Source organism: Rhea pennata, chromosome 20 (genome assembly GCF_028389875.1).
Source record: "Rhea pennata isolate bPtePen1 chromosome 20, bPtePen1.pri, whole genome shotgun sequence".
In the NCBI taxonomy this organism is placed as follows: domain Eukaryota; kingdom Metazoa; phylum Chordata; class Aves; order Rheiformes; family Rheidae; genus Rhea; species Rhea pennata.
The window spans coordinates 12598416-12621466 of NC_084682.1; the positions used below are offsets into that span (position 1 = coordinate 12598416).

At 40.1% G+C, this 23051-nt stretch overlaps 1 protein-coding gene across 4 annotated transcripts in view; it reads right to left on the reverse strand.

Annotated features, from left to right (window-relative positions):
• BAZ1B (bromodomain adjacent to zinc finger domain 1B) overlaps nucleotides 1-22754 on the reverse strand; it is a 56975-nt gene extending 34221 nt beyond the window's left edge. For 3 of the 4 annotated variants that reach the window (XR_009960403.1, XM_062592367.1, XM_062592366.1), the window contains exons 1-7: nucleotides 22536-22754; nucleotides 15516-15632; nucleotides 13935-14079; nucleotides 12812-13010; nucleotides 8188-8309; nucleotides 7085-7282; nucleotides 3295-4990 (exon numbers count right to left, since the gene is read on the reverse strand). Coding sequence is in view for 3 of the 4 variants with exons in the window: in XM_062592367.1 (XP_062448351.1) it covers nucleotides 3295-4990; nucleotides 7085-7282; nucleotides 8188-8309; nucleotides 12812-13010; nucleotides 13935-14079; nucleotides 15516-15632; nucleotides 22536-22648 (2590 nt within the window). In the remaining variant the exon portion in view is untranslated. Of the gene's footprint in view, nucleotides 1-3294; nucleotides 4991-7084; nucleotides 7283-8187; nucleotides 8310-11333; nucleotides 11372-12811; nucleotides 13011-13934; nucleotides 14080-15515; nucleotides 15633-22535 lie in introns of those variants that run through there. The other variant, XM_062592368.1, reaches the window with a different exon arrangement.
• Nucleotides 22755-23051: the final 297 nt, after the last annotated feature.

A 23051-nucleotide genomic window follows, 5' to 3' on the forward strand; every position in this document is an offset into this window, starting at 1 on the left:
GGTATTTTTCCTGTCCAACTGCAAAAATCGGTTGTAGCGGGCATTACCAAATGCCACAATAAGAAATGAAGGGAAAAAACAGAAACTTCATTTTTCTTGTGTGCCCAGATTGTTTGGTCAAGAACAACAACAAAACAACTTAAAGAGTTCCTCCTCACGTGTCATTTTTATTTATGACTGCAAGCTAGTCTTGGTTGGTACTCTTCTCTCTAGCTGGCCTCTTTGGGGCATACAAACTTCTATTTCTCTATGCTCCTCCAGCAGACTTACAGGAAATATCCTGTTGTTTCGTGAAGTGATAAAGCAAAGAACAACTTGCAATATGGCAATGGAAGCACCTAGGCTTTTACTGTCCAGAAAACGGGGTATTAACTTCCTGTATTGATACATGACTAGTATTAACTACAAAAGAAGTCAAGAAAGACTTAAAAAAAACACCACACCACATTTACGCTTTTTTACACTGGGTTCTTTCCTGACAATAGCTTGGAATAATTGGCCATGACCACTATAGGTTTAACTGTAAAGAGGTTAGCACTGAGTGTTACTGATATTACCAGAATGGTGACATCAGCACAACAGCATCCTCCGACTGTGCAGCTGTTCAGGGGTGTGCATGTGTCTGTGTGTCTGTACACCTATATCTATCCATCTATACATCTCACAATTAGTATTTTGTCAGCAACCGCTCTTTTACTCGCCCAAAGATCTTAATGTTACCCAAAGCAAATGTAACTGAAATGGCCTGAAAGCCCATCCACTGAAAGAGGGCCACAAAAAGCTCTGTCAAGGTAGTAGCATGAGACAGTTTAATTCTGGTTTTCTGAACTGTTTCTAATATACTGAAACCACATCAGCCCTGACGCCAGAGGTCCTGAACAGACTAGTTCAGAGCTGCTAATCCTGCAGTCCCCATTGCTGCACTCTTGACATCCACCAAGATCTGCTAGTATATTTATGTCTCTGTACCAGCTGCTTAACAGATAAAAGGAGGCTTGAGTGACTGAAATGTTAGGGTTTGCTATGTGGAAAGGAAGCAATACAAGTTCAAACCTTAATGAAAGGCTGAATCCTTCCTTCCTTGCTAGAAATATCTCTTTTTCCTTGCAGAGTCCCTCCAAATCACACTTCCTCATCACTCAAAACAAGTGATTTTTCATCACCTCTGTCAACTCTCTTCTTCCTATTTGAACCTGCCATCAAACAACTGGAAAAACCACAAAAAGCAGGACCCAGAGACAATCCAGCTACAGCACATTAGGTATTTGGTACTTTGTTTTTCTGGAGAAAAACAGATACAGCACACCAGGTCTTCAGCTACTCCAGGGTGGAAGGGGAACCAGGACAGCACCAAAAGGAAATCAGTCATTGAGAAGCCAGTTAAAATGCAACCAGAAACCCCAGGAATACTAAGAATTTCCTCTTTGCTTTAGTTTGGGTGTGGTAAATAGTTCACAGTACAAGACAGCAAGGAACCAGCCTACAGGAAAAAAAAGAAGGTTCAGATCTGGGCAAAAGGAATCAGGCCGGATACTAGTTATAATAAAAAAAGATCAACATTCTTGCACTGTACTATAAGAGGCTCCTGGACAGACGGAAACTAATTTATGGTGGGAACAGTGTAAGATGTGGCACAAGTAAACAAGTCTCTACTGAATACCCTTTGGATGAGAACCAAGTGAACAGTTTTATCTGTTTTAGAGATTATTGATACCTCTGAGACTTACAGCTCTTAACCTAGGTATCTGAAAGGTCTAACTATTTTTGATGTGAGGCATGGTTGTAACCACTCCACTCCCTGAGAAGCCTTAGAGAAGTCTATGTTACTTAGCTATTTTTGGTCTCCTAGAACAAATATTTCCAGATTCCAGCTAAGGAACAGGAGCCAGACTCCACGCTGGAAGCTTTCCCCTCAACTGTTTCAGAAGTGAAATGACAACCTACACGACTCATACTGTCCACTTCCAGATGTACAATACCCACATTTACAATGAACAAAATCCCCTGTAGTGTGATTCTATCAGTGTTTTGTGCTTCAGGTTCTATACTCCTTACCAAAAAGCACCACACATACAGAGGCATAAACAATCTGGGAATAAAATTGATGACTTGAAGGGGTCTGAGCGAACAGTTTATATTTATAAGCTTCATAGAACCACAGAATCACAGAATGAGCTTGGAAGGGACCTCTGGACATCATCTAGTCCAACCCCTCTGCTGAAGCAGGGTCACCTACAGCATGTTAGACAGGGTTGCATAGAGGCAGGCTTTGAGTATCTCCAGAGAAGGAGATACCACAACCTCTCTGGGCAAACTGTTCCAGGACTCTGTCACTCGCACAGTGAAGTTCTTCTTTATATCCAGGCAAAACTTTCTGTGTTTCAGATTGTGAAACCATTGTGAAAAGAGTTCAGCCCCATCTCCTTGACACCCTCCCTTCAGGTACTTATCCACATCGATAAGATCCCCCCTCAGTCTTCTCTTCCCCAGGCTAAACAGGCCCAGCTCTCGCAGACATTCCTTATAGGGCAGATGCTCCAACTCTCTGATCATCCTCGTAGCCCTATGCTAGACTTTCTTCAGTAGCTCCACGTCTCTTGTACTGGGGAGCCCAGAACTGGACACAGTACTTCAGATGAGGCCTCACTGGGGCTGAGTAGAGGAGCAGTATCACCTCCTTTGACCTGCTGGCAACACTCTTCCTAAGGCACCCAAGGATACCATTGGCCTTCCTGGCCACAAGGGCACACTGCTGGCTTATTCCGTAACTAGTTCTTTAAAGTAAGAAATTAGAAATTGGGATTTAGAGCCCATGCCTTCCTTTGGCAGGACAACTGCTATTATCATTCCGACAGTTTGTATCGCAGCAGGGCCAGCAGTAGTTGTAGGAACTAACTGGTGGTCAGAAAATATCTCCTCTGTACATAAAAGAGGTAAAAGATCTTTGGGCATGGACAAACATGGTTTCCTGCCCCCAAAACAAAGCTTCTGTTCTCCAGCCTTCCTGAGCCTGACAGATTTAGAAAGTCACTGCACAGAAGATGCTCACTGATATAAAACAGAAAGCAGTTATTGCTTCTTTTTTTTTCTCCCAACATTCCATATTTTGAGCTACCACAGGGACATCTAAAAATCTTTCCCATAAAGCCCTAGAGCAGCTGAACTGTACTTCTCTAGCCAGGAAATTCCTTGAACTCAGGTAACACTTCGGGAAACAGATTTGTCAGTTTTCACCATTAATTCATTTATTCTCACCTACTCCGTGACACACTAATTCCCTAGCGATTTTCTTACCTCTCATTTGTCTTTCTTGTTGTTCTCTCTCTTTCTTGGCTTGGATGGCAAGAAGGCGTCTGCTCTTCACAGCGCTGATCATATCATCAGCTTCTATTTCTACCCGGTGCTCTATTTTCACCATCTCATTTTTTTTCTTTTCATTTCTTCCCATTGTATTCTCATCCTTTCCATTTTCCTTGTTCTTGGCCACCATTTCTTTTCGCTTCTGTTTTTCTGCTCTCTTCTTGTCATTCTCTTCCTTCAGGACAGCAAGGCGTTCCTTCCATAGCTCCGCTGACATCTGCTGCTTGGCCTCCACATGATCCTGCACTGAATAAGTCATTAGAATCCGGTGGCATAGCGCTGCCAGTATCTGCAGTTTCTCTTCAGGAGTCAGCTCAAAGAACTCCGATGTCTCCAGTTTCTCCAAAAACTCATCCCGTACTTCATTATCCTCAAAAGTCGCCGAATCCTTGCTTTCATCTACATTATCTGAGACCTCACTTTCCTCTTGTACATCTGACTTGCGTAAGCATAAACGGACCAACTCAGAAGCAGAATGCAAAGTAAGTGGTATTTCGGAAAGCTTCATTCCCAATTCAGCATAATCTTCAGCAATTTCATCTTGCAGAAGGGTCTGCAACAGAATGACCAGTACCCGGTTCAAGTAAAGAAAGCCACCTTTCTCTGCACAAAGTGCTTCCATTAGAGAAACTGCTGTAATAGGATATTGAGCATCTGGCATCAATAATCCTGAATAACAGCTCAGGAATTCTACCACCATGGCTACATCCCCAAACAGAGTATTAGGAAGTCCTTCTGGAGTATCAACCAGTTTAAAAGTAGGCAAGGTCTTCCCCTTAATATCTTGGTCCTCATATCTTTTCTGTTTTTCCAGTTTTTCTTTCATCTCCTTCTCCTTCCGCTCCTTCGCTCTCTCCTTCAGTTTCTCTTTCAGTTTCTCCCTTTTCTTCTTCAGATACTCCTTTCGTTGCTCCTCTGTCATGGTGGCCCATTTCTTCCTGTGCTCTAGAAGCTCATAGCGTTTCTGAACTATTCCTCGCAAATCTTCAGGGAGACGGGCACGATCCTCATTTGAGAGCAACCTGGCTGTTTTGGAGATGATGCAGGAAAGGGCACTTTTTTTGTCTTCCCGGTCTTTGTTTTCTTTGTAATAGGCAATGAGATGGAGTGCTGCAGGAGGGAGATGTTTCTGGGGTTTACTGGAAGACCTAGGGGTGCCTCCTGAATTCCTGGGAGTCCTGGACACCTTAGTGGTACCTTTTGCCATGTCCAATAGTGTCATTTGTTTCATCTTCATCTTCGGAGTCTTCAAGCCTTTTCTAGGAGACTTCGTTTTCCCAGATGACTTCTGCCCATTTAAAACCCTTTTGCCTCTCTGCTTTTTGTCCAAGGATTTGTTGCTGCCCTTTCCCAATCGGCTCCTCTTTGGAATGTGAAAGTTAGAGCCAAGTTTACCAGGTGACACTATTTTCATAACCTCTTCCAACTCCTCTTTAGGACATTTTGAGTTCTTAGAGTTTTTCACTTTCAGTGGAGACCCAATAATAGATTTCTCCAAATGTACATGACACCACAGAGTAGGGCTCAGTGGCTGACCTAGGGATGATCCATCAGCTTTGGATTTCTTAGAAGGTTTTCTGTCCGGTGATCCAGAGCTCTTCCTCTTAGTTGATGGGTTGAGAGTCATATACTAAAATTAAAGAGAGAATTATTTTATAATAACATTTCAAAGTAAAAAAAAAAAAGTGATGAATAATGGGAATCTAGCTCTTGCATCAAATTTGAACAGTATAGTAAATCCTGATCAGGATGCATTTCTCAAGTAATGGCACTTAATATCTGATTGTTTTTAAATAAGCAGTCTGTTAGCCTACTTTCAGCATAAAAAAAGTTTGATTCAGAGCCAGAGACTGACTTCAAAAATATCTCAGCACCTCAAATTCAGGTTCAGAGCGCATCCAGAATATTAACTCATTCCAAGAACTGAAAAATAAAATATATGACACTTGCAGAAATAGAACCTTTACGTTATAAAGTTATCAGAAATTAGGAGCAGATTATTAAGATTATTTGCAATTAAAAAAATCTGCAGCAGTAAGCATAGTAGAAGATGCAGCCATCAAAGAAGTACTTACTTGCAAACAGTCATACACAATGTGATCAAGTTAAGATTGTCATAGAAATATTTACATTTATGGCTTCTGGATTTTCACTGTTAGAGTCTTTATCCCTGATTTTAGAGTCTTCATTACTTCAATCGAGAAATCTATACTGAAGATAACATACTATCTGAATCTGTCTGTTTAACTTCACTCTTCAAAAATTCTGTGTTGACATTTTTGCTGAAGAGAATTATTTAAGCTGAAAACATTCAGCACTGATATGAATCATGATAATTACAAGTATTAATCTACAGTTTATACCATATATTAAACTGTCACATGTACAAAGTTACTTTACCAGAACACTAATTCTAAATTACTAAATTCTTCAACCACTTCTCAGCATTTAAAATTCAATGCAAATTTAAGTGGGAAATGTGCCATGGAAAGTGCCATCCTTAAACATAAAGTGTTACAGCTGCATATTTTTTTTTCTTTTACTGCAAGCATGCCTCCATCCATCAGTGCTCTGAATAAAGCATTTGAGCACCACCAATGAAGTATGTTCTAGTAGGAGAATGACCCCAAATACCATAGCAGGGTAAACACAGCTCACATAAGAATTTAGTTTTTACTTCAAGCAAATTAAAAAACTTGCAGAAGAGTCCATGGAAGCTATCTTCCTGATGAGAAAAAAAAATGATATACCAGATACTTCTGCTCTAATTTTACAACAAAAATGACAAAAGTTGAGTCCACATGAAAGTGAGTTTAGTAAATGAAAAACAAATAAATAAATATAGTGCTTTTTACACCCAAAGATGGATTCTAAAACAGCAGAATGGTATGGCATTTACTTCATTAACAGCATATTTGGATGGTCACTACAAAAGGCTAGGGAACAAAAATGTCCCAGCTATTTAGATCATTCAGCACAAAGATTTGCAGCATCTGCCACGTAGTTATCCAAGCAGTTCTGAAACTGACGGAAATCATGCAGTGGCATTCACGCAAAGGATGAGATTAGGTTCCTACATACCATTGGCACAAAAAAAAAAAAAAAAAAAAAAAAAAAAAAAAAAAAAAAAAAGTATTGTTTGGGTCCAAGATGCGATCCACAGATACATTTTCAATTTCTAGTGATCTGTTTCATGATCCAAAACAAGCAATACTATTTTTTTGCAATTTACTTGTGCGTGTATTCTTATATTGAACTTATTTAACTTCATTCATAGAGCATTCAGCCATCTCTCAATTGAGAATCACAGAAGAACCAAGTATCATAAATTCAGAGATATCCAGCTTTTCCACTGTGACCATGAAAATGGTCCACTAATGATATTGCTAAGTAAGGACTATAGCTCTTCTATTTGTTTCACGTAAGGAAATCCTGAGTATTTGGAGACAAGTAATGAAATCACTACTGGAAAAGTGAAGAAAATACAGTCATATTAGATTGTGGCTCACAGTTTCAAAATGGATCACTGTTTCAGACATTCAAGTTGTTTAACCTCACAAAGAGTCACTTTTCAAAACAGCAGACTTACCTGCTTTGCAGCTTTCTAAGTTAATTTAAACGCAGGAGCGCCAAAATCCAATTGGCTCACAGAAATCTTAGCCAAGTCTGCTTTCTCATCTATTCCCCACCATCAAATCCAGAAGTTATTTACAGTAATTCTTACCTTATGAGGGTCAAGTAGGAAGTCACTAAATTTACTGGGGAGAGAGTATTTCTTCACTAACGCATCCTCCACTACCCACGGGGCATTCTCACCGGTGCCAGCTCGTAGTGCGTTATGACGGATGAAGTACCTCAGGATCTCTTTGTTGGGAGGACGCTCTGTACGGACTAAGCTATCTGCTGGTACATTACTGATGATCTTGGAGATCATATAAAAAGACAGACTGTTAATATTCAACTTTTAGCAATATTATAGACATACGCTATATAACAAAACAGAGCAAGAACCATTACCATGCTTCAGGTCTGCAAACACACTATTCTTTCAAAGCTCTCTTGCAAAAAATGCAAAAACAAAACAAATAGAACTTGCTATTGAGATATGTAACAGAGATTGGTAAGAGATTCAGTTAGCCAAAAATGTTACCAAAAGCATTAATCTATGCTGCAGTTTTCTTGCCAAACTCTGTTGCTTTATTTGGCAATAACAGAAATTCCTGATCTTCTCCTGGCACGTGCTTGCTACTAATTTAAAAGCTTTTATATATGCGTGTTTGTTTTTTTCCTGAGACCAAGTAGCAAGTTGCAAGCAGCTCTGCAAGCTGTATTCATTAAGCTGTGGTCAGCACTGCCTTTCTATCGAATTAGCAAACAGACGACAAAAAGTCCGTAGCAGTACTGCAGCCACATTGAACTTCCTGAAGTGCAATTACTCAAGGCTCTTAGACAATTTCAGTTCAAATGACAGCAACAACTCTTGGTCATGATTAGTAATAATCTACTTCTGACCAATCTTCATTAACTGCCTGACCAGAGATTAGCCAGTTAACAGCAACAACTCTAACCATATCCCTGGGGCTCAGCTTCTCTGGGTATTATTAGGAAATTGCCAGGTGTTTTCATGGCACTGTGCACAATTGCTTGCAGAAACAGCCAGGCTAATCAGCCTAGCAGATAACTGCACAAATGCAGGCAACACACTTCCAATCCTATGATTTCTTCAGAAAGTCCTATGTTATGCTCAGTAGAAATACTGATAGTGATTATTTAAATCAAACTTACACGCTCACTTTATACCAGAAAGGAATGAAGCAGTCATCTCACCTTATCTTCATTTTTCAGCTTCACATCATATTTGTGTGGCAGGAATTTAGGTGGAACCCACTTCTTTTCTTCCTTCTTCAAAGAAGTAGGAAGCTTCCGAGGAGACCTACGTGCTCGATCATCTGATAAACCAAGGTAAGACATTAAGTGTCTTCGTGTCTAGAGTTACAAAAGTTAAATCCACATCATGACTGGAACAAAGTCTCCCCCAATTGCTATGTATAGGCTACTTGGTTAAACTAGAACATCAGGAAAGATTCCCAAATCTGGTTTTAGAAAGATTCTAAAAGACATAGGCCAGGAACAGAGTCCTCACAAAGGTCTGAAACAGAAAGTAACACCAATCTTTAAGTATACAGGACCAGTTGAACTATTTAAACCCACCCTTTTACGGAAAGAAAGCTGCAACGAGCTATACAAAGGTAGAAAAGTTCTATGAGGTTCATAAAGAAGAAAAAGGATTTTAATCACCTAAATCTCCCTAAGCAGGTTATTGGTTATTTAAATAATCCAGAGTTGCTGCCAAGAGCCTTAGATGTCTGCCATATCACATCTGAAATAATTATATCGCAGGAATCATCAATTCTAAATTAAAGTAACTTTTCAAATCATTTAACCTCAGTGGCCCTAACATGTCATACAACTACTACAAGCACCTTACTATTATTAGCCCCTGTGCAAATGAGCTAGTTAAGCTGCAGATTTTAAGCTTACTTAGACAAGCTTGGGTTTTTTATTCTTAAGATAGATGTTACCAAATGGAGTACAAGGGGATCACCTGACAGTAGATGTTGAGTCTATTATTTCTATATTGAGGCTGCAAATACTAATCACCTAAAAAAACCCAAGCATACTGAAGACACTGATCCTCAAACCAATATGTTTCTCAGTATGATTCAAAGAAAACACTAAAGCAAGCATGACAGATGGAAATAATTATTTACTAAGCGTACATAGAATACAAGTCATAAGATGCTAGACCCTACTCAAACATCACTTATAAAATATGAAATTGATATATATTTTAATATTAATTTTATATTATTCTGTATAATAAATTTATACACACATATACGAATACACACACACACATATTTATAAATATATGTATTTCATATATATATATATATATATATATATATATATATACACACACACACACACACACATACACACATAAATATAATTTATTATGTCACATTTGAAGTCCTACAGTATTTAAGCTTCAGCAGCAGCTCTGGCTTCCTGAATGATGAGAGCAATGAATTTCTTTGATAGGAATTACTCTCACATCATTAACATTTGTCAAAATTTTAACACTGGGAATTGCTCCTTGAACAGAAAGGAGAAAAACTGATGTAATAGCCTGCTAAGTAGGCCTCCAAGGAGGAAGTTAAAAGCATGACAGCGGTCCTTTCCTTTTTAAGGAGGAAGTATCCAGATTTAAAGCATGACAGTGGTTCTTTCCTTTTTAAAGCAGAGAAACATATGAATAAGTATTTCAACACATTTCTACCTACAACATAACCAAATGGTAACAAAATTAGTCTTCAAGTAAGATCAACATACTTCACAGTTTAAATAGAGTAAAAGTTCTAACAGCCCTCCCTCCCCAAATCAGCAGTCTCAGTTAGATAAGCAATCACAAATGCCACAGGCTACAGGCACCATATTCATAATTGTGCAGTCAGGTTCCACACTAATGCTACATTCTAGCTGATGTGGAAGTCTGTTCCAAGCACCACTCTTTATGAAAGTTTTGCTTTTAAGGCAAAGTTCCTAAATTCTGTAACAAGAGCTACAGTGCATGTGAGAGGAGATCAACCCTCTCATTGCAAGTCAGGCAAAGAATTAACTTTTGCCTGCTTTTGTTCCACATTTATTGTAAAAATCTTGGTACGTTAACAAATGCTATGTTATGTTTTTCTGCTCAATAGCACAATAGAAGTTGCTTACAAGACACTTCAAAGGCTACAAGAGATATGCTTTAATGCCTCTTAAGTGGCTGAGTGTTACTTTTATTGGATGCAAGTACCTTGGACAACACACTGCTTAGACTTTAAAGGACTCGAGTTATAAAGCCACTTCTGTGATAGGCTAGTGACCGATCCTTTAGCAATAATTTACTTTCTGTATTCTAGAAAGAGATGACTATACTGAATTCTATTAAACAACAGCTGAATGTTCGATAAAAACAAAAACTATGCATTCTTTTCTGAAATTTTTATAAAACATAGGCTTCAAGTAAATTTTTGGTTGCATTGTACTATAATAAAACTTACATTAACTACACCACTGGAACCTCATAAAGCATCCAAATGATGTTGCTCCTTCTGTTAACCGATTGTTTTGGATTTTCCCAAGCAGTATTAATTCCAATCACAGCTCAAGCTGTAGAACCTGCCTTCAGTAGCTGACCATCAATGTTTAGGAAAAACTAGCCTTTTCTCTCACTTCTGCAGATTTTCCAGACTTCACTCCCTAAGCAACTAAAAATACAAAGCCACTTCAGACTGCACATATGAGGCAATAACTCTTGTATAAAGCCTTACTCTTAATTTCTGAAGCACAGTACACTATAAACCCAAGAGACTGAAGTTCTTCTCCCTCTCTCTCTCTGCATCTTTCCTCCTCCAACAAAACCAGTAAGTTTGACCCAAGTATTATTAAAAATGCTAAGGTTAACTCTGCCCCCTTGTGTGTGCACAGAAAGATGCAGCTTTTTACATTACACACTTTGCATGGTCTGCTATTTTAAATATTCCTTGTGTACTGACCTCAAACCATATTATAAAGGCCAAGTATAATACTTATTAAAAAAAATAGTCAAAGAAATAAGTGCAACTAGGTGACCTCCAGATACTGCAGCCAACCTCCTACAGGTGCATTCAGAGTCTGAACCCACTAAACAAAGCTTTTTTTATGCCATTAAGTCTTTGCTACTTCTTCTGTAGTACTCTGTACAAATATACTACATGTTATATAATTATTTTAATGGACTCTGGAATATAGACAGTACTAGATAATGAATTGTTACATCTATAAAACACATTCTGTTATAATCAAGGATATAAAAGCATCGGCAATAAAATATCCTTTGAATGAATGCATATACACAAGGAAAAGAGTTAAAAGAATATACTTACTGCTTTTACTGATGATGTCATGACTCATCTGCTAACACCTTTGATTTGAAAAAGGTTGAGATTTATGAAGAAGCTATGTTGCTCTTCAGCGGGCCACACAGCAATTTCAGTAAGACTACAGCTGAACACAGCTGGTTAGAAGTCTGTACTGCACTGAACAAAATATTTGGGTGTTTTGAAAAACTTCCATAAAGCAAAGATGCTGCTGTAAATTTGGCCAATGATCACTTCCAAAATACAGTTATTTTCCATGCTTTTTATAAGGTAGTTCAAGAGAACTAAGACTGGCATGTGTTAGTCCCTGTCCAAGCACTACTACTTATTTCAAATGGTGACTTTAAGGTCAGAATGTTTTCTGAAATTCTGTTTTTTTTTTTTCTCTCCTCTGGTAAAACGGAATACTGCATGAAATCAAAACAGTTTACAACACTTCCCAATACAAATTAAAAACAGTTGATGATTATTAAGTTTGAGACTAGAGCTTGAAAGACCTTGTATTCCAATCCTGACTTTGCTATTAGTTCCCAAGATTGCTTTTTAGGTTTCTTATTCTCTAATATGGAAGCCATACACACCTTTCCCTGATGTTAGACTAGCTGTAGCTGTACGCAAATATAAGCAGCCCACTATATTCATGTGCCTTTAAGTTCAGTTATTCAAATTAGAGCTATGTTGTATTCTTTTTTAAGCACTTTGAAAAAAAAAAAGTCTCTTTTAAGGAATTCTGCAATTCCCTGCTCCCCCCCTTTTCTTTTTCAAATTGCACAGGACGTGAATTTAATCAGATTTTTCTTTTGACAGTACCTTCTCAGAGTCAAAAAAAGCCTTGGAGGTCCAGCATTTTGTGCTGCAGCAAGGAAGAACAGACATGAAAAAGGGGGACAGTGTTTCAAAGCATGCTTTATTTTGAACCCTTCAAAAAAATTATTTAACGTTTTTCCACATGAATTTTTTCCTTTCAGCATTTTAAAATTGGAAAGGTGGGAGAAATCAAAATAAAAACCTGTTTTCAATGTCATTTGGGGAGATGAAAGAAAATGACAGCTTGTCTCCGACGGCAGAACCACAAGCTTTGAACTGGGGATGTTTGTTCTGAGGAATATCACAGCAGAACTTAATGATTTTGCATAAACTTTTTCTAGGTTTTTCTTCTTTCCTTCCCCCTTCCCTGTTTTTTTTTTTTTTTTTTTTTTTAATTATACGCTCAGCATACCTTCAAAGCTTATGAATTTCCATGCATAGCTTTCAGTATTATGCCTTAGAACCACATCACACTTTCTGCTTTAAAATAAGCAAGTCAGCAGCCCTGATGACACTGAAACTGCACTGTTGACAAGGAAAATTTCACAATCACAATTACGTACATCCTTTGAATACCACACACAACATTCACAGCCCAGGCCCAAGATGTACATAAATTCAAATACTTATTCCCTCAGTTCCAGCAGTTCTCTCTGGCAAGCTGTCTTACTACTTACTCATACTTTCCCTCCTGTTGTCATCCTCCTTCAGTATAGATTCCTTCTGGTTGTCCTGGGCTACCTGGTTGGAGTTTTCTTTGTCACTGGACGGGGAGTCACAAGTTCCATCAGATTTCTTTTCAGAGGCCTCTTCATCTACTTTCTCTAGGGGATGTATTTTTAAAACTTTCACAGGCAACATTTTCTCTTTACCAACCTGCGTGAAAAGGATTGATAAAAACTAAACTTGAGCAAGGAACATGAACTAATGAATTTCAACTCTGAGGGGAGGGGGAAAAATAACAACAAAAAACCCCACACAAATTAAATAAAAAGATTCACAAACTGTGGTTTGTCAAAACACTTAATTGATGTCTTCCCTGAGAGGAACTCATTGACTCCCTTATCAAAAGATTATAGGATTTCTTTCTACTACTCCTCCCTGGAATTTCTGTGCACATTAAGAAATAGAGAACTGCCCACCTTGAAGTTTTTCAACTGTTTAACAGTGCTGCTTTCTCAGCCTAAAAAAGTGTGTGTGAGTAAGATGCAAAATGCTATCTTAGTAGTTCAAATTTAGAGAACCAGTCCTAAACAGTCTTCCAGCAGAGAACTTTTCATAAAGCTTTCCCTTATTTTTAACAAGCCTGAGTTTTCCAAATCAGTTCACGTTTTGGAGAGATTTTTCTAATCATTAGAGCTTTTCCAAGCAGCAGACTTCAAGCTATGTCAATTTAACACTGCTAGTCCTTCTGATGACATGCTATATGAGTAGTACAGAGTAAATGCATATATAAAAATATGTATTTTTAAAATTTCATTAATTGATTAAGAAAATCATACACACTGACACATATACTCACACATTTAAATAACATGTCTAATAAATATATCACCATTTCCCTCCAAGTCAGTCTCTTTACATCAGTACAGGTCATCCACACACCTTTGCTTATGGAACATTTTTCTATCTAACTACTTGAAAAGCAGGTGCTGTCACTGGCATTCCCCAGAAATTACATTCTCACATCTTTCAGCTAGTGTAAGTGGTTAATATGTTCTTCCTCCCTTCCTTTGCCTTTAGATATCCAGAAGTGGCTTTGCGCAAAAGCATAGAAAATAATGGAAAATAGACCCTTACCTCAAAGTCACACTCCTCTCCCACTGCAAATTTGGTCATGATCTCCAGCCAAGCTGCATCCACCAACTTTTCCAAAGATACGGTGTTGTGATGGACTATCTCTAGTACCAGTTTCTCATACCAGATGGGAAACTCCTCCTTCAAGCTGAGCAAGGACATGAAAAGTTTTCATTATTCAGGAAATAAAAGCCAAAATGCACAGCAGCCTTCCATTTCACAACTTCAAGAACATTAACAGCCAAGACAATGTTTGAGGCAGATGCCACATTAGAATGCCAAAATCTGAAGGCTTTTTGGTGTACCCCCTTCCTCTCCCATCCCAAAGTGTTCACTAGCATGCCAGTACTAATTGACTTGCACTTGTCCTTCCCAGAAGGAACAACGTAAAGCATTCTGGTTAGAGTAGTTTTGCTGGTAAACTCTCTCTTGCAGGTTATTGCCTCCCAGTGAGTAGTTAAATATTCACTGAGAGGATGTCATTATCATGGGGCTTGTTTTAAGGTTTTTCCTTCTAATACTAATGCAATGCTGATGAATATTTAGCATTTCTTTCTTCCCAAATTCTAGGCTTACAGCCTCCTCAAACAGTGGAGTATGTAGTCCCACAATCAATCTTCTAGAGAAAAATATTTTGTGTGTTTTACCAGTTTTACTATGACCTTAGAACTTTTCATTCAAACAAGAGGACTGCTACAAGTCTACTTGATTTATTTCTTCTATAAAAAGATCAGGTCAACGAGCTGGCATGAGGTCTAAGAAACATTCTGTAAAGTTTTTCAGCCAAAAAGTGAAATCCATTTCAACTTACTGAAAGAAGAAACAGAACACTACTTTTTCCAAAACTCTTTTAGCTTCCTAAACTAAGGGATTTATTCTTGACAGAGTCATCAGCTGTATTTGCTATTCTGCAATTCCCATGAACAAATTTATCCCTATAACAAACCGCCTAAATAAACTTTTTTACTCAGATTGGTGACAGGTATTCAAGTGGCCAGTAAACTTCCTGGGAAGCCTATAATCCTGTTTCGAAGAGACAAGTCCAAAATTGCATTTTACAGAACCCCCCCTTTTTTCACCCCAATTTAGAGAGAGAGACTGTAGCTAAACTGGGTTATTGAGAAATTTTTCATTAATATTCGATTTACATTTCTGAATGTTTTCAGAAGTGGTCAACCAATCCATCATCACTATCCTAAAAAAAAAAAAAAAAAAAAAAGTGACACTAAACGAGTGTACTTGAACTTGGTTACTTCAAGATTACATGCTTATAGAGCCAGCTAGATATCCTCCCCTAAAACAAGAACACTAGTGAAGAAGGACTGAACACAACAGCACTTTGAGCCTCACAAAAATTAGGACCATTAGGAAATATATTTCTTGTTTCTTTAAGGATGTAACTAACACCATATTATGGGGAATTTCCTTAAGCTAAAAGCTATTAATTTTCTTGCCAATGAATCAGAAATCTGTATGATACATACTTACCTCCTAACTAGCAATCACATATATCTTTCCCAAGTCCACTTGTCTGCCCCAATGCCTAAAAGATAGACACATACCAACTTCTTCACTGATACTTACAGCTCAGCAACTTCCTGCTCCTCCTCCCAAGCTTCTTTGTGCGTCAGCTGGCTGCTTCCTGTGCTTTTGCACGTCCATATTCGTTCACTGTATCTCTCTAACCGTGCTTCATACTCTCTGTAGAAGCAGTAGCTCAGGAAAACAGGATTTATGGAGTAGAGAGCACAACCAAAGTAGCACAGGACAATCAAATTCAATTAAACCCCTTACTACTTGCATACACAAAGCCTGAGGAACATTACAGCATGGTTTGACCCTGGATCTACCATGGAGATGCTGCATTAAATCCAGTAGAATGCGCTGGAACTTTCTGCAGCTGAAGTGCCCATCCTGTTCTGTGCTAGCAGGCCGTAAGATGCCTTGCTACTGTCAATTCAGCTGCACTGCACCAGGCAAACACATATGGCTGAAAGCTTCTTAGTTTTGCTGAGCTACTTTTCAGCTTTCCAGAGCTGATTCACTGAAAAATAGCACAAACAATATCACAGGCACAAGGAGCAGACAGGACAAGGACCACTTAAGTATCTCTGTTTCTGAATGCCCCAAAACAACTGTTGGGGAACCCTCTAATGTAATGTGCTACTGCTTTAATATCATAGGAGGGAACCATAAATACAAGATGTAAAGTCTCAATCCATCCAATGCCTTTAATCTTCCGGGGGGGGGGGGGGTGAAAGACCACAAAAACCTGAAATTAAAATCACAAAAAAAGGATGCCTTTCCTTTATTTTCCATCAAGAGCAGTCTGTTAAGTTAGTACAGAATTAGTATTTTTCTGATCAACTACATTACCTACTTCCTATGTCATAAACAGCCTCAAGTTTAAAGTTACTCTGGTCCTTAATAACTGCAAAGGCATGTTATTATAGCACAGAAAGCAGTGCTAATTACAGCACTGGCTACTCTGCAGTAAGCATCTGTGTCCCTCCTCTACTCATTCTACCTGGAAAGTAATTATCTGACAGTGAAAACAGATACAAGGCGCTTTATACTTTCTAAGGATAAAACACGTACAGGGACAATTATCAGAAAAGCTAACACAGTGCAAATCTATCAATTTACCCCATGGCAGCCTGCTTAAGCTGTCCTACTCTTAGCAGTGATAATTTAAGTAGAGAAATTATATCAGAGAGGAAAGAGAAGCATCTTTCCTTTTGCCTTCAGTGCATTTTTCAACAGAAAAGAAAGCACACGTCACACTTACAATAACTACAGAGGCTCAGCCCTCTGCCACAGAAGTGCTAATTGTGAAAGAGAGCACACTACAGGAACAGATTACCCTACACATCTCTGAAAGAAAAATTACCAGTCACAGCAAATAACTCATCTTATTCTGAGCAAACTTTTGTTTTTCAAGAAAATTTTAGTGTGACTGAGGGTTTTTTTACATTGTTATTACGAAGCCAAGTCAAAGCTCCAACAAACCCAATTTTAAAGGATATTTCTCCACTAGTTCTGAGCTAACACACAGCTACACTATGGACACTGACAAACAGATGTGTCATATCCACAGCAACTGGTGCTATGCAAAAAAATAAACTAGAAATAGGGTAACCTTCAGAGAAATTTGCCATTGCTGATGGCTCAGAACTTCCTCTGCCTGGGACATCGTTTTAGAACTGAGAAAAAACCCTTGCAATTTTACAAGTTTTGACAGCATGGCTTATGCAGCATCCTACTCTTAGGTTGGGTGATATGTCCACCTGATTGGACAGCCCTCTAATAAGTCTTGAGCCCTCTGGTCAACTTTTATTCCTCTTAAATCTGAGGATTCAAAGGTTAAGTTATTATTAAGTTTCAATATTTTTTTCAAAGTTTGCTGCGAGCCCAATACAATAGTCTAAAATCAATGCTACCATAAATGAAACAACAGAACCAAACTGTTCTGTATCCTATTTCTCAACAGACAGTTGGCCAATCAGGACACTAGCCCCACTGCTTTTCTTTCCCCACTAGAGAAGTTACAGAGTATGAGCAAGAAGTATCATCACTGTGGTAGAACAGCACTGAGGTGGCAAGGAGAAACCAGAGCGTACACAGTAACTCATCTGTAAAGCACACCACCTTGATCAAAACAGTGATCTTGATCAATACAGTGATCACAAATTCTGTAGCAATACTAAGTAGAAAATCAAACAGGAAATCAGGACTCCTGCTTGTATTTACAACAATTGACAATTTTAATAATGACTAAACTGCAATCATAATATTCTTCCTTCCTATGGCTTTCCCACAAGAAGAGCAGTTAAAAGCAAAATCAGTCATCACAGTAGACAGGAACCTAAACAAAAAAGCAGCAGTAGTCTTTCACATTTCATTCAATGACCCCATATTCACATTATTCTGGGCTTCTCTTCTGCAGGTCTACAGACACCACCTAGATACTAAGGACTCACAGCTGCCTCACAGCTGCCATAACACACAAGTACTAAAGATTAATTTTTTTTTAAGCAATCAGAGTATTTCCAATAAAAAGCCACTAAACTTTAGTATTTTAACTGTAACTAAATACTTGGGACATGCCAAGGAAGAAAACTACAGTTTTCTTTTCTAGAAATTTACCAGTTCTTTGATCTCTTCAGTCCTAAAAAAGATTCCTTGCCTGTCACAAGCAGGAAGGAGAACAAATAAATGCACAGCTCCAGTCGATACTTTTTTTCCCCCTAATAGTTTCCTACATAGGCAGGAAGATCCAAAATAATTTTCCCAAGACTTCTCCTTGTGCATACATGTGAGAACAAGCTCAATCCCACCATATCACAACTCTATGTTTAAGATCAACACTGATTTTAAAAACAGCAGATACAGCAACTTCCCCTTCCAATTCAGCTCTGTCTCTCAAATGCAATTTAATTCCACCTACAGCTGGTCAGCTCTCATCTAACACTGACCCCTGGCCACATTCCTTAACTAGTATTCCAGATTCAGGCCCACCATGTCTACCCTGCCTTTGTGCCCCTGTGGGCCACGCTAGAAAGCCCCCAAACTGGGTTTGGCTTTGAAATTCTGGGATGAGGACAAAGACAAAAAACAGGAGAATGTTTCTGCTAGTTTACTATAATCTCAAACTTAATCACTGCACATGCACTATTTAGTCATTCCCATTTAAACTGGAAACAAACCCAATATTTTTCAGATGACACAATGGGTCCGATTCGGGACTATAGGTGAGGTCTTACTGCTGTGCCATAACCAAACACGCTTTCAAACAGCAAACAGTTAGGGATCCCACTTCCACAAACTCCCAACACAGTAAGAAATTAAAAAATCTGAATATCAGCTACTTGTAAACATCCTCTGAACAGCCATGAATAACATGCACGTTTAATTTAACAGATGACTACTCTCTGTGTAACAGTCAAACAAATGTTATGTATTATATCACACAGAAAATCCCTCAGAATTTGAAAGCCAGAAAACAAAGTTAACTTTTTTTTTTGAGTTTAAAGAAAAAAGTTTAAAAGTAAACAAGTTAACCACTGCACATGAAGATTATTAAGTGGATACAAAACTTACTCATTTCTGGGACAGCATGAGTATCTCAATAAGCAGTATCAACCCCAAAACATCGTTAAAGTATCTTAATTGTTTCCACTTGTATTAGCTAAGAAGTCAAACTTACCATAAAGTACCTATGTAAAATGCTACTTCTCAGGTGGGTGGCAAGGCTTTCAGAGAGTGACATGACCATGTTTCAGTACTGCCACATATAGTCTTTGATACAGATTTTAACTGCTGGCACTTCATGTGAAGACGTAAACTGTAGTCTTCAACTTGCACACAAAATGCAGCCTGACTTTTCTTCATGGTTTTGGTGCTGTTTTCCATACAAGAACACTAACTATAGTAAATCCACACACTAACAGCAAAGACTGTTTGTCCAGAAGACAACAAATTTTGCATTTTCAATAGACATTAAACTTTCAGTACACACACCAGACAGTTCCTTTTCCATAGGCATATATGAAATAATCTGGATAAGCCTGTATCACACATGAAGCGGACAGCATTTACTTTACACCTCACATGATTGCAGGAGTGGATCCTACAGAGCTCCAGCAGAGATGAGTCTACTTCTGATTTTGCCCAGTGATTCATCCATCCCCACACCCACACAATTAACAAGGCTCATTCCAAGTCAGAGACCAGAAGCCTAAGGCTTCTCTACAACGCAAGGACTTCACACAGCGTGGGTTCTCTTAGAAGGTTTGTAGGGGATTTGGCAGTAGAAGGATGCCATGCAAAGCTACAAATAAACATCACAGCCAAATAAATACCTAAGTTCTGTTGACTGGTCTATCCTTCTGTCCACTGCTTTTAGACACTTCCAAATACATGCCCACAGGCAGATGCCTCTTCTCATATTTGTTATACAATACACTAATTTTCATTTTTATTCAACCTAATCTACCACTGCAAGTCATTAAAAAAAAAAAAAAAAAGTCTGAAGAACTTTCAAATGCCTCATTCATAGCTGTAGTGTACACAAGGACCTGCACACCCTTAGAGTAAGGGTCAATCAATAGTTTTTCAATAGGGAATTAAAAGTTGTTCAAAAGTAGATCATATTCTGCCAGGCCTTGGTGTAAATTAAACCAAAAGCTGATTTGAGTAAAGACTCCAGTACTTCTTGACATGTCCCTCCCTCCCTCCCTGCATGCTACTTGGATTCACAAATGCCATTTCTTTGCATTATCTAGGATAAACAGAAGTGAGCAACCCCCCCCCCCCCCAGCTTCTTTAGGTACATCTCTCATAGTTGTCTTTCTACAACCCACTGACTCATTTGCAATTTTCTGTTCCAGTTTTTGCCTTACTTATAACAACCCCCCTCACCCCCCAAAAAATACAAGATAGAAACATTACCTATTCTCTCTTTTTAGTTTCATGATGTGTATTTGCAGACATGAGTTTTCTGGAACATGCCAGGCAATCAGCCTCCCACTACACCCAATATAATACTTACCGCAAGAACATCTCTCTAGACCTCTTTCTTAGTGTTTGCATATGCTTCCTCTTTCATTCTCATCCTGTGTCTAACACCATGCTCTCTTCATGCTGAGTAACCTCTTTTTTCCCCCCCTACTATTAATATCATCTGGGCATCTGCAGAAACATGTCCTCCATCTATCTACTTATGGCAAGAGTAAAACAGATTAGTGATCTCAGAAGGTGTCCCTCAACTCCTTTATGCTGTTCCTAAAAGGCAGACTAATCTTAAAGCTATATCTTTTAGAAACGGAAGAGCTAAACTCATTCTTTTTGAGCACTCATCATTCCTTGTAAAGGAAGAGAACAGATTTCTATCTGGTCAGTCGGATGACTGAGCACCTTTCAGTTTGTATACATCACAATATCATGATTTTCAGTCGCAAACTGATTTTTCTGATTTGAAATAAATCTCAAAAGTGAATATCTATCTTTAAAGGAGCACCTTATCTAATCTCATTTTACTGAGTTGAATCCATTAGTAATGCCTACCTGCATTCAAATGTACATTTCCTCTTCAAAACCTACTTAATCCTTCCTAAGGGCTTTAACTGGCTGTTCTTCATACTGAAGTAACAAGACACTCTCAAATGCAAGAGTCTGTTTAAGTTCTGGAGTCCCTTTGTTTTGCATGCTGACAAGATCGCTGAGGTATGTTTCTATATTTACGCCTTTCCATTGAGGTTTCAGTCCTTCCTTTAGTCCTCAACTTCTCAGATTTTGATTCTTATATTATGGATGACACACCAGGGTCCTGAAGTAGTAGTTTATATGTTACAGTGCAGGATAAGTCCTGCTCCTTTATTCATACACAGAGAACCTGTATGGTAGTTCTGTCTACGTAGCTGCACATCTCCTGTAACAGTTATCTGATTTGCCCGTATCCACTTCCTGTCTCTCAAGTGTCACATGCTGAATCTCCTGGAATCACAAAAACCATCTTTCATGCAAAAGCAATCCAAAAGAAAATACTTGCATTAAGGCTGAAAACCTAGGTCCTCCACAAGCAAGCAGCTTCTGTTACCTATTATAGTCTCTTCCTCATTGTGGGAGTCTCTGACTTCTGTTATCCCTTATGCAAGGAATACATTTCCCACACAAATTTGTGCTTCAGATACTTTCAAGAACTGCTTCTGCTTTATGTTAATAATAATAAGTTAATATTATAATATGTTAATAATGCTTCTGCATTATGTTAATAAATTGCTATCTACTAACTTTTGCTACTTGCAGCATTTACCTGTTAATTTCTTTTTATTGTAACAACAGTGTTATTGCTCTCTACAGCATTAGCTGGGGTGTTCCTATTTGCCTTACACTTGCCTTTCATCTGTTGTTTAACCGCTTATTAGACTAGCGTAGAAACTTGTCAGGGAACAACCATCCTTCCTACACCACCGCTGAACGTACAGGAAAAGGCAAAACATGTTTACCTAACGGTCCCTGCGCTAAGGCAGCCACACTGACCGCGGCTGGCCTCCACCTCGGGAGCACCAGGGTCCCGCTCTGGGGCTGCTTCTCTCCAGGAATCTGCGCATTTAACCCCTGGAGGCGCCAGCGCTTCCTCCTGCGCACGGTGCCGCCGGAACGCGCCCGAGCGGCCCACTGCCCGGCGGGCCTGGGGCCGCCCCGGGACTGCTTTGTCTGCGCAGCCCCGTCGTCGGCCCCAGCCAAGCCCACGGGAACCCCGGGCCCAGCAGCTGCCTCACGGCCAGCAGCCGCAAGCAGCCGGCACCGCCGCCTCGCCCGGGCGCTCTCCCGGGCAGGGGGAAGGGCCGCCGCGGAGGCCGGGTCCGCGCCAGCCAGCGGCGGGGGCCCGCTCCGCCCGGCGGGGCGCTGACAACGACAGCAGCTGCCGCCCCGAGGGCCCGTAGGCGGCGGGGCCGCTGCGGTGGGTGACAGCGGCGCCGCCGGAGCACTCCTCCCTCCGCCCTGTCACAGCGCCCGGCCGGGGCCGCGGCTCCGACACCCTCCCCAGCCCCAATCCCGCCGGGTCCCACCGCCCCCCAAACCCGCGAGCCGAGCGGATACTCGCGGGTGCGGAAGGCCTCCTGCGTGTGGGGGATGATGAATCGCTCCCCCAGCTCGCCCGGCGGCAGCGGCTTGGCCAGCGGGAAGGGCTTGCGGCCCAGCAGCGGCGCCATGGCGGGACACACGGGGGTGCCGGCCGAAGCCGGTGGATTCTCACAACGACCCCGGCGGCGGCGGCGGCGGGACCCGGGCGGGACGATTGAAAAATGGCGGGAGATTCCCCTCCCCCTCCCGAGCGGGCGGCGGGCCGAGTCTCGCTGCGCACATCCGAACATGCCTCCCGCCCCGCAAGGCCCACCCCCACTGCTCGCTCTGGAAGTCTATTGGGCAGAGGCCAGCAATGCCAGCCTCTGACTGGTTAAGCCCTTCATCAATCGCGCTGCCTTGCCCCGCCTACCGACGGAGCAAGCTCGCTTGCACCGTGCGCAAGGTTAGAGGTCATGTTATGTAAGTGGCAGAGAGCGCGACTCCATTTTGTGTCCCCGTTACATGCCCCGCCCCTTTCCCGTGGTAGCC